The sequence below is a fragment of the Colobus angolensis genome, unplaced genomic scaffold (assembly GCF_000951035.1).
Source record: "Colobus angolensis palliatus isolate OR3802 unplaced genomic scaffold, Cang.pa_1.0 Scaffold33, whole genome shotgun sequence".
Classification (NCBI taxonomy): Eukaryota; Metazoa; Chordata; class Mammalia; order Primates; family Cercopithecidae; genus Colobus; species Colobus angolensis.
This window is the reverse complement of record NW_012116599.1, coordinates 4,252,946-4,265,512: the sequence shown is the minus strand read 5'-3', so window position 1 is coordinate 4,265,512 and position 12,567 is coordinate 4,252,946. Positions and strand designations below refer to the sequence as shown.

The window sequence follows — 12,567 nt, the reverse complement described above, 5'->3', positions numbered from 1 at the left end:
ACTTTGCACTGTCATCATTTTCTCATGAGACAACAATGTTTGAAGCACCTTCACTAAATCCCAATTTCTGATTTCCGAAAGAAAACAGGGTTTTATTTTTGACTAATTCATAGCATGTGAAACATTTCATTGTGCAGGAATCGTTTTGTCAGTTGCCATTCATTTTTATATGTAAATTACAAACACTGAGCTATGATTAAAACTTCCATTTTCATTGCAGAAAAATTGCTGCTGCATTTAAATTTGTGCAGTCCACCCAGAACAATGGAACTCTCAAAGGATCCAATCCTTCCTGCCAGACATCAGGTCTCTTGTCACAATGGTAACGTCACATTTGCTTGGTATTTAAAATTATATATAGCTCTGTGTATGTGTCTATATATGCACATGTCAGAGGTAGACACACACACACACACACATATGTCTATTTATATATTCAAACCAAGTGCAGATTTCAAGTAACTATGTGTCTATCTAAAGAAACTTCCTAGATACTTTACTGTCTGCCCTACTGGCTGGTAAAGACCAAAGATAAATGTGTGCACTTAGAGCACAATCCCTTACATAGACTGAACATTAATGAGTATTTTCATTTAATGAAACCTGAGACCTAGGCCCAATAAATGCCTCTTTTAATGCTAGCTAATCTTCCAGTGACAAACCAAAATGTGGGATCATGTCTCCCTAGGCTTTTCAGTAATTATAATATTTTTGCAATGTTCTTGAAGCTGAAATTGTTTCTTAAAGGGTCAAAGGCAATGAGGAAGCATGGATAGTCCCATAACCTCACTTTAGATTTCCTAGTCATTAGACTGATTTGACTAGCAGATAGGACCTGGAGTCATCCTTCACCAGCCTAACCAATGGGAAACATTTGCCCTGAAATTCTACCTAGAGCTCCTCTGGGTCTCGTAAATGAGAATTCTTTGCTAAAATTATCCCCACTTTGATTTATTCTTCCCACAGGTATCATCATAATATATATTATGAATATTTTAGAAAGGATTTTAGAAAGAAATATGAAAGTAATACATAGCGAATAAATCGTAAAATAAATTTTGCCTCCCTCCATGGGAATCCTTTGAAATTGCGCCCTTGTGAAAAGTAAATGAAAAAAAAAAATGTAATGGACATTTTTTGCAAATAATAATAGAATAGAGGAAAATAAAGAATTAGTTTCCACATTTAATAATAATAGTGAGCCACCTGAGGTCACTCAAGTTTTGTAGATGGGTGGTGGTTTAGATTTCAGGCTGCTTCTGAAACATCTGGACGGGTCCTGGCCATTTCTGTCCCTCGCCTCCTAGAAACCAGGGCTTTTCCTCCACAAGTTCAGTCTGCACTACACTCGAAACCTAGAAATAAGCCAATCCAAAGGCCTAAGACCTACAGCCAAGGAATCACTCACTCTTTCTAGCTGCAGGAATGACCCAGGCTCCCCTGGCTATTGAAAGCCACAGTCACATCTCCTGGGCCTCCACCCACCCAGGTTTTCGGATTTAGCCAGAACCAAAACAGCCTTTTAGAGTGGGAGAAAGAGTCATTTTTAGGTTAAGGCTTAAAGGAGGAATTAGGAAATACTTCAGGGCATTTCCAAATGCTGCTTTCTTTACATAAGTGTTTTTATAAATAGTTTTTATGACAGCACATATCCCAAGAATTATCAACCTATTTCCTTGGCCAAATGATAAAGTCAGGAGTAGGAAATATTCCCACTGCCACAGTAACACTGGCTTATTTTTCCCAGCTGGAAATGCCATGGGGTGTTGAATGAGTCATTGCAGGCCATTGTCATTGCCCTGGACGCACAGAGGCACAGAAGTCCTTCAACTACCTACCTCCCACAACCATCACATGTCACCCCCTGTGGACATGACATCAATGAAATGACAAATCAACAGGAATGTCCAAATACAAATACCTCGGAAAGCAAGGGTTGCTTTAGAACCCGATTTTACACTTTATCTCTTTAAAAATAAGTTGATGCATCTGAGCTATACAATATTGTACCTTTTAATGTCCACCACTGTGCCTTCCTGATCAGCCAGTAGCCAACTTAACATTCATAGAATCCCATTATTTCATAAATAATAATGAATATGCTTGAATAGATTTCACTCAAGGATCTTTATCCTTCTGAATGCTACTTTGGCTTAAATAAAATTTCTCCAAAAGTACTTTAAAAAGTCCCTCTCATCATGTCACCTGTAATTAATATTTGTAATAAAAAGTTGCTTTCCAAACTAGTTTTTAATGTTTGACTCAATCTAGAACATTTGAATGAACAAGTATTATTTGGCTGTAACATCCCTAAAGTAACTCTAATCACTTTTCTTATTTCATTTTCAGGATGCACTCCACTTCCAGTCATGAAGGCCATAAGCAGCACAGATCACAAACTTTACCTATAATTCGAGGCAAAAATGCACTTTCTAATCCCAAACTCTTACAGATGTTAGACAATACCATGACCAGTAAGTAAACCGAAATAACAGGAACAAGATGGTTACCAGTTTTTCTCTAGGTATGTGTAGGACATGAAATGCACTAAAACCACTGCTTTTAAGGTTTGCTGTAGCTCTGGAAATATTTCTTAAAGGAAAGACTCACCAGGGAGTGGTTAAAAAAAAATGTAGTGCCCTATGGTGAAGGAAGGGGAAAGGCAAAACCCTCAATATCATATGTTTAGCATAGCTCCCTTGGAAACAAGTGACTTTCAGCATTGTGCAGGTTATGGAGGCTGCTGTCAAACAGATGATTACTGCTTCCTCTGTGGGGAGGGGACAAAGTTGCCAATGTCCCAGAAGCAGCAAGGGTGACATCTTGAACCTAGAGATGCACGCACTCCAGCTTGTGAATGAGGGTAAAATGGAGGCCAGCATTTTGTAAGCATGTAATTTGAGGACTAAACTCCGACCTTTTCTCTTCTCTTGCCTAAATTCTTAAGAGGCCTGGAAAGTCACACCGGTCTCATCAGAGGGGTTTTAGTTAACCCTGTATAACATGGCTTACTTTCTAACCTGACTCTGGCATAACATCACATGAGAGATAAAGAAAGAAATCAAAATATTTTACCCCCAAATATATATATTTTTTTGCCATATCTTGAAACAGCCTTGCAGAGTTGTCTCTTATGGGGAAAAATTTGCATTCTGTAAAGAATCCCCTTTCCCTCTTCAGGTCCTTTTCTTGATCCAGGAGAGAATCAACTGAGAGTCTGGCACCTTTTTCGGTCTGATAAGAAACATTTACAATCTCTTCTCTCTGAAGTCTGCCATCTGGAGGCTTTATCTACATAATAAGAACATTGGTCTCCACAATCCCCTTTCTTGGCCCAGACATTTCCTTTCTCTTGATTCCTGGTCTCTAGATAAACTCTTTCAACCAATCGCCAATCAGAAAATCTTTGAATCCACCCATAAGCGCCCCTCTCCCCGACTTTCAGTTGTCCCGTCTTTCCAGACCAGACCAATGTACATCTTACATGTCTTGATTGATGACTTATGTGCCCCTAAAACATATAAAACCTAGCTGTAGCCCAAACACCTTGGGCACATGTTCTCAGGGTTTCCTGAGGGCTGTGTCACAGGCCATATGGTCACTCATATTTGGCTCACAATAAATCTCTTCAAGTATTTTACAGAATTTGACTCTTTTCATTGACAGATTGTTAGCAATTATGGGCACGTGGCCCACAGTTACTTGTTTGGAGGTATTTGTCTCAATCTATAAATACACTTTGTGACTTTCCAAGGGGACATAAAGACTGTCCACTGAGACTGTACATTTGGTCTACTAGCCCAGAAGCCTAGAACCTGAGACAGCCTGATTATGAAAGAAATATGACCCTGTCTTCGGCCAAATTAATGGAAAATAACTCAGAAACAATGGAAACCCCACAACTGATATATGCAAAGGGCACACACACTAAAGACTCTAGTACTTTTAATTCAGCCAATGAAGAAACTGAACAAACAAAAGCACTTTGATTTAATAATTAATCAAAATGCCAGTAAACTTTGAATACATTGTAATGAAAGGAAATACTTTATAGGGTACAAAGCATCGTCTTAGACTTTTATGCATGTTTTATTTTTTATTTTATAGGCAACTCCAATGAAATAGACATTGTGCATCACGTAGACACTGAGGCCAATATTGCTACGGAGGTTTGCCTCACTATTCTAGACCTGTTATCCCTCTTCACTCAGACTCACCAGGTGAATATGATAACATTTTCTGCAAAAATGATGAAATGTGAGGTAGAAAAACCATGTGAAGTCAAAAACATGTTTTTTTAAATTATTTATAAAATCAATTAACCTTATATAAATCAACCTAAGTGTGAGTGGAAAACATGTTAAAGATGGGATTTTGATTTTATCACAGGTTGACTAATGTTTGCTTGATATGTACATGTATGCATTTCACTATTGTCAAATAGTCTTTCTTCCTCATTTATCTTGCTTCACTCTCAGGCAAGCTGGGCTGAGTGGGAATGTGACTCTGTACTTTTTCAGTAGAAAAGGAAGAGATAAATGGTCCTGTGTATTAAATTTACAGCTAGATCTAAAGAAAACTAATTATGTTGAACATCTTTTTGTGTGCTCATTTGACATTCAGATATCTTCGATGAAATGATTATCACTACTTAGAATGGCTAAAATTATAAAGACTGACCATCCAAAGTTTTGGCAAGGATATGGAGAAACTAGAACTCCCATTTATTGACAGTGGGAATGCAAAATGGTAAAAACACATTGGAGAACAGTATGGCAGTCTCTGAAAAGTTAATCATACATCTATCATATGACCAGCCATTCCAATACTATAAGAAGTATTTACCCAGGAGAAGTGAAAGCATATCTCCACACAAAACTTGGTACACAAATATGCATGGCAGCTTTATTTTAACAGAAAAAAAAAAAAAAACCAGAAACAACTCAAGTATACATCAACAGGTAGATAGATTTAAAAAGCTGTGGTATATCCATACAATAGAATACTACTCAGCAGTTAAAAGAAATAAACTACTGATCCATGCTATAACATGGGTGAAACCCAAGAAACCAAATTTAAAAACATTATATACTATATTACTCAGTGTATATTATTCCATTTATATGAAATTTTACAAAATGCAGACTATAGAAACAAAACGCAGATCAATGGTTGCCTAGGGATGTGGAGGAAGGATGGGAGGAATTACAAAAAAAAGTATTTAAAAACTTTTGAGAGTGATAGATATGTTCATTATCTTGATTGTAGTGATGGTTTCATGGGTGTATGCGAGGGTTAAACTTATTAAATTATACATGTCACATGAGTTCAATTAATTGTATGTCAATTATATTTCAATAAAGCTAATAAAAACATTTGCAGCTCTACCAAATGAGCTTAAATACCTAGGCTAGCACATTAAAGATTGAGCCAGGAGCAGCTGTGGTGGCTCATATCTGTAATTCCAGCACTTTGGGAGGCCAAGGAGGGAGGCTCACTTGAGCCCAGGAGTTCAAGACCAACCTGGGCAATATAGTGAACCTTCATCTTTACAAAAAAATTTAAAAATTAGTCGACTATGGGGACACATGCCTGTAGTCCCAGCTATTCGGAAGGCTGAGGTGGGAGGATCACTGGAGCCCAGGAAGTGGAGGTTGCAGTGAGCTATGATGGTGCCACAACACTCCAGCTTAGGTGACAGAGTGAGACCTTGTCTCAAACAAACAAAAAAAAACATTGAGCCAGGAAAATTTGGATTCTTTGAATAAAGTCTACACAGAACAGCATAATTCTGCCAGAACCTATTGCAGGTGAAATGTCAGCATGGTGGTAGAGAAAGTAATGACTATATTGATTCTTTAATGGGCTATGAAAATGTCACTCAAATCTCACAAATTTTAAGGACTTTACTAGTGCCTTCAAGAACCTGTGACCTCATCTCCCATTTCTCCCCTGACCCCACCCCACTTGCCATTGCACCAGCTACTCTGCTTTTCTTTCTCAACCTTGAACTCATAAGCTCCTTTCCCAATCAAGGCCCTTGTACTAGCTGTTTCTCCCCCATGGGACAATCCTCCCAGATCTCACCAGGGCAGGCCCCTTGAGCTCACGTGCCAATTTTCCATTAGAGAGGTCTTTGCAGACTACCCTATGGAAGTAATTCTACCCTCAAAGCAACTACTTTCAATCACATCATCTGAGTCTATTTCAATTTGTCATGTTTTTTCAATCACTGCTATGTAAGTTTCACAGTAAACATCAACTATGTCTCCTTGTTCAATCCTTTATTTCTAGAATAGTGCCTCACCACGTGATAGGTTCACAACAAACATTTTTTTGATAGAATACAAATTTTCTTTCACTTATCCTGAATAACATCTGCATTGAATTTCCAGAGACAACTCCAACAATGTGACTGTCAAAATTCATTGATGAAAAGGGTCTTTGATACCTACATGCTCTTTTTCCAAGTCAATCAGTCAGCCACAGCACTGAAGCATGTGTTTGCTTCCTTGAGACTGTTTGTATGCAAGGTAAGGCTCCTCCAGGTTTCAGTGAAGTTTAGGTAGGATGACAGTAAACCCACAGAACAGTAAACCCCTAGGAATCCCTGCGTCTCTCAGTAGAGAGGGAAGAAGGATTGTTTTCTTCAATTTGGGTTTTATTAGACATTGATTCCTGGTCTCAAAATGAGTGCACAGCCTTGACAATATGTCTGCTCAAATACCAGAAGATATTAGCATCTGGTGACAATTAGCATCTGGTCACCAATTCTTTGAGTTATCTGTGTTTGCAGCACCAAGTTAGGTAGAATGCACCCCTTGAACTGGCATATCCATCCATATCAAGTTCAGGATTCCACATTAAAGTGGATACAGCCACCGCCTTTGAGGACACTTGTAAATAACACCTGTGATTTTAACAATGTCAGATGAATTGAGGTCATTTCAAAGCTCTCATTCCGTTATTTTGGACTGTCATCAGTTACTGATACAAAGGATACTTATATAATGTAGAGAATAATTATGTCTAGGAAAAAAAGACAAATGCTAACATAGAACTTAACAAATTCTATCCTCCTCACTTGCAAATGAAAAAAAAAAAAAAAGACCAGATTGAAAGAAAAAAAAAGGAGAGGGATTTTGTTTGTTTTAGGGAATTTTAAAATATGAGAATGAACAGAGCAAAATGAAGGCATGTTGCTCCTTCACCCATTCTTTCATTTCTGCAGTTTCCTTCAGCATTCTTTCAAGGCCCTGCCGACCTCTGTGGATCATTCTGTTATGAAGTCCTAAAATGCTGTAACCACAGGTCACGGTCAACTCAGACAGAAGCCTCAGCCCTTCTGTACTTTTTCATGAGGAAGAATTTTGAATTTAACAAGCAGAAGTCAATTGTCCGGTCCCACTTACAAGTAAGTGCTGCCAATTTTCATTGACGCTGTTGTTAAAACCACTGATCTGTTTCAGCAGTGCTTAAAGCCTACAGTCCTCAGGGCAAGCCGTTACTAACTCCTCCACCAAAGTCCTCCTTAAAGACACCCATAGCATTCAGTTCTGTTTAATAGGAGGGGCGCGGCTGGGCAGAAATCAGCAGAGCCCCATCTCACTTGTACTTTCCTTTCTTCTGCCAGGAAATAGAATCACATGGAATAAACAACTAAGGAAACCATGGCTAGCTCCAGCAGGTCAAACCCCACCAAATTCCAAACATAATTTTTTTTCTTCTAGGCATCCCAAGATTCCAAGATTCCTGCAGCCTCTCTTAGATATTTAAGATTATAGGAAACACACTAGATTTAATAATACGTTCTGGAGCTTTAATACATAAACACATCTTTTATTGGACCTACAGGGAGAAACAAATAGTACATTTACCCAGCCCAGTGGATTTCTTTAAGAAGACTATTTCTGGTCTTGTTTTTCAGAGTTCATTTTTTTTCTCTTCCAGCTCATCAAAGCTGTGAGCCAGTTAATAGCCGATGCTGGGATTGGAGGCTCTCGGTTTCAACATTCGCTTGCAATTACCAATAATTTCGCCAATGGAGACAAGCAAATGAAAGTAAGAAATGCTTTGTGGGCTTTTACTACCGAATCTTTTAAAATCTGAAGTGGATGCTTTTCATGAGATACCAAAATCATAAAAATAGATCGGGTACTGTGGTTCACGCCTGTAATCCCAACACTTTGAGAAGCCAAGGCAGGAGGATCACTTGAGACCAGGAGTTTGAGTTTGAGGCTGCAGTGAGCTATGTGGCACCACTGCACACCAACCTCAGTAACAGAGCAAGACCTTTTCTCTAAATAATAATAATAATTGTTTGTTTTGTTTATTGAGACTTTGAGCTTTGAGCCCTCCTCAAAGTAAACTATCAAGTTTATTGTTTGAATCGCTAAGCAGCTCTTACACTTTAAGCATGTGATCTGTTAAGTGGCATTCCCAGCATGCGTGGTCAAATTCTAAGGACCCTGGTAGTATCTTATGAGTAGAAAATCACCTCGTTTGATAGTTCCAATCAAAGTCCCACAACTGAATCTCTTTGATCCAAGCTTAAATCATATGCTTATCCCTAAACCAATCACTGTAGCCTGGAGGATCAAAAAATAGAATTGGCCAGGCCAGTGTTATGTGCCACCCATGGTCCCTAGGAGTAAAGTCAGACCTGTGCAAATCACATGAACTAGAGTCAGGAAGGGGAATATATCTCAAAGACAATCAGGATGTTTTACCAGAAGAAGGTGTGCTTGAAGACAAAAGAATAGAGCCTCCTGAAATTTTTATCTTCAAATATGTATATCCACAGTCATAAAACATAGAATGCACATATATAGAATGCACACATTTATAACTATATATAGAATGCTCCAAACTGTGATGCCTAGCCATAATTAATAGCATGACTTGAAGTCAGTTAACCTACAGGTTCTAAACAGATAATTACCCAGGCTCTCTCTTTTCCAAAGAACAGCAATTTCCCAGCAGAGGTGAAAGACCTGACTAAGCGTATAAGGACTGTTTTGATGGCCACGGCTCAGATGAAGGAGCATGAGAAGGATCCCGAGATGCTGGTGGATCTCCAGTATAGCCTGGCAAACTCCTATGCAAGCACTCCCGAACTACGGAGGACCTGGCTGGAAAGTATGGCCAAGATTCACGCCAGAAACGGAGATTTATCTGAGGTGATTAGCCAAGGCTCGGTCATTTACCATCAGTATTGTCCTCTTTATCAGGAAAATTGGATCTTCATTTACAGCATGGACTAGAAAAAGAAGCCATGTTTTTCCACTAATCTAGAAATGACTCAGTTACATATCATATACAATAAATTTGCATATCGCATTCAAGGATACCTGACTCTAAGTAAATGACATCAAATAAAGGCCAGAGTCAGTGGGGGCAACTGCAGGTATATAAATTGTAACACAACGCTGAAGGCTAAAAACCTGAGGCTAACGAGGAGTGTGGTAAGGGTGTCTGGGAATTAAGTCATTAAATTAATGTTCTGTGTTTCAAAACTTCTTCTCTGTAACTGGAGTTGAATGGGGAAGCTTGCCACCATAGTGAGTAAACTCAGGCAGGGGGAATCAGTCCTCATTTACAGCTAGTCTGAACTGGCCATAGAAAAATGAATAATCCTTAGCACCACGTGAGGAGAGCCCACTGTGCGAAGACTGTAAGTCAACACTTAACTTTTTATGTCAGTTTCAATACTGGGTGGATCATATGCAGCAATTCATAGCACCCGAGGGTTTCTGAGTACCAAATGGGAAGTTCTACTCCATTCCAGAACTATGTCCCTTTGGGGAAGAGATTCATTTGTCTAGGATAGTCCTAAACTCTGAAGCTCTTCTAAACACATGTGGTCATCAGGGACACTGGAATGGAAACCACAAGGCTGGCTTGGCAGCAATTTAGTGGGGATAAGAATGAGAAGCCCTTGGGCTGCTCTGAAAATGATGAAATTCCTCCACAAAACCTCAAAAGGAAAAAGCTGAAGTCATTTGGAATCTTTAGCAAGTTGAGTTTTAATATAGATTCAGCAATGTTCAGGGCTTCATAAGACACATTAGAGCAAAATATAACATCACTCATATAATCTGGGTTGTGGGGAGCACAGGTGTTACATCAGGTCACACTACTTAATCAAGTACTCACTTATGAAGTGACCATTTTAAAGGCAACACAAATTCAGAGGGGCTATTCCTGGAGGTAAAAAAAAAGTTATTTAGAAGGCATATTATTTTTATTTCCAATTTATATCTAAATACTAGAATTATCGTTTTAATTTTAAAAGGAGAACTATGATTTATTTTTAATCTAGGCTTAGACGTTAAAGGGGGAAGATAATTCTATGGGAAAATTCTTTGGGCCAGTTCCTTCAGCCATCTCCAAACTAATCAAGAACAAACAAAAACCCAAATATTCATTTTATTCTTGATGGTGAATTTTTTGGAAATACAATTGATTCTCGCTTTCAATTCGGTATTTACAAAGGCTCCTTCTACATAACATATTCTGATATGGAATACTGACTCGCCTTGGAAGATTAGGCCTAATTATATTAAACTGCATCCCCTGAGCCTCTTTATTTTCTTTCTCATTACAGGCTGCCATGTGTTACATCCACATTGCTGCCCTCATTGCAGAATATCTGAAAAGAAAGGGTAAGATGACCACGTGAGGGAGGCGAAAAGCCCAGATTTCAACACATTGAAGCCTAATCGAAATAATGGATTAATTTTACATTTTATTAATCTGTTATGTTTAATTAAGTAATAATCACTTTCACAGATACTTCTAATTATGCTGTACTTTAACATTTTCAGTCTATCATGCCACTGACGTATTTATTCTATGTACAGCGAAGGCTAACTGGTCAACTTCTTAGTTCAAAACGAGAATGCATCATTGGCTAACAATTTGTAGTCTCAAAAGCTTGTATTAACATAAACATGTAGCAACATCCTAACCTCATCTTGCACTACCATAGGTTACTGGAAAGTGGAAAAGATTTGCACAGCATCCCTGCTCTCGGAGGATACCCACCCCTGTGATAGCAACTCATTACTAACAACTCCCAGTGGAGGAAGTGAGTGACCTAACTGCTCATTTATCCCAATGCAGAGGAAATCAACTTGCTGCTTAAATTCTACTTCAGTGAAACCTTCTTTATTCTTTTTTTTTTTTTTGAGATGGAGTCTCGCTCTGTCGCCCAGGCTGGAGTGCAGTGGCTGGATCTCAGCTCACTGCAAGCTCCGCCTCTCGGGTTTACGCCATTCTCCTGCCTCAGCCTCCCGAGTAGCTGGGACTACAGGCGCCCGCCCGCCACCTCGCCTGGCTAGTTTTTTGTATTTTTTAGTAGAGACGGGGTTTCACCGTGTTAGCCAGGATGGTCTCGATCTCCTGACCTCGTGATCCGCCCGTCTCGGCCTCCCAAAGTGCTGGGATTTAAATATATTCTTAGAAGCAAAAACTATCTCAGATCGACACAACTTACTCTGCAAAACACTTAAACTCCTGCCATTCAGAAATCCCATCCAAAATTTATGAAATTTAAATAACTGAAAAGTTGTCAGCAAATAGAACTGTATGTTCTCCAACATTCAAGTTTATGAGTTACGGCCATATTTAGCTACCAATCTGCATGCCAGTCTGCCATAGGGATTTTCCTCTGAAATTGGTAAATTGTTTGAAAGAGGATTCTATTTTAATTTTTAAACGTAATAAAACTGTTGATTCCAAATAAAAGATAGGGCCAGGCGTGTTGGCTCACATCTGTAATCCCAGCACTTGGGAGGCCAAAGTGGGCAGATCACTTGAGGTCAGAATTTCGAGACCAGCCTGGCCAACATGGTGAAACCTGGTCTCTACTAAAAATACAAAATTTTTAGCCGGGTATGGTGGCAGGCACCTGTAATCCCAGCTACTTGGGAGACTGAAGCAGGAGAATCTCTTGAACCCAGGAGGCAGAGGTTGCAGTGAGCCAAGCTCACACCACTATACACCAGCCTGGGCAACAGAGTGAGACTCCACCTCCAAAAAAAATAAAAAGAAAAATGAAGACATACACATATATATATATACTATGTATGTAGGACTTTATAATCAGCATGTTCCATTTCATTTTTTAAAAGTATAAATGACAATTTATAACATATGGTTTATGGTACAGATTTCCTTTAGAAATATCCCATCATTAATGTCTGATTTTTTGAAATTATAATGACTAAAGAGTTACTCTTTGCACAAAAAAAGTAGGTGATATAGTTTACACATTTAATCTACATTCTCTTGCAAAAATGTGTTCGAATCTGAATTTTATGAACTGTAGTCTATTTGATAACACTGGTTTAACTTTCCAAATGCAGTGGAAAACTCAGTGTACAAACAACAGAAATATATTTTTAGATGTTGAAAATCAGAATACTTAAACGAAATGTAAATGGACTTTACTTGCTATATTTCAGAAACATAATTCATCCCTTATTCATTTAAATATTTGTAGGTTTTCTAAAAGGTCTCAGTGGAGTTTGCATATAAGACATTTGAACTGGCCAGGCACCATGG

At 38.7% G+C, this 12,567-nt stretch overlaps 1 protein-coding gene across 1 annotated transcript in view; it reads left to right on the top strand.

Moving 5' to 3' along the window:
• DOCK10 (dedicator of cytokinesis 10) overlaps positions 1–12,567 on the top strand; it is a 185,896-nt gene that overhangs the window by 145,165 nt on the left and 28,164 nt on the right. Inside the window, exons 38-46 of the mRNA XM_011952036.1 lie at positions 221–322; positions 2,350–2,474; positions 4,108–4,220; positions 6,396–6,533; positions 7,232–7,414; positions 7,951–8,061; positions 8,964–9,179; positions 10,607–10,664; positions 10,991–11,089. Of these exons, the coding sequence (XP_011807426.1) occupies positions 221–322; positions 2,350–2,474; positions 4,108–4,220; positions 6,396–6,533; positions 7,232–7,414; positions 7,951–8,061; positions 8,964–9,179; positions 10,607–10,664; positions 10,991–11,089 (1,145 nt within the window). The remainder of the gene's footprint in view (positions 1–220; positions 323–2,349; positions 2,475–4,107; positions 4,221–6,395; positions 6,534–7,231; positions 7,415–7,950; positions 8,062–8,963; positions 9,180–10,606; positions 10,665–10,990; positions 11,090–12,567) is intronic.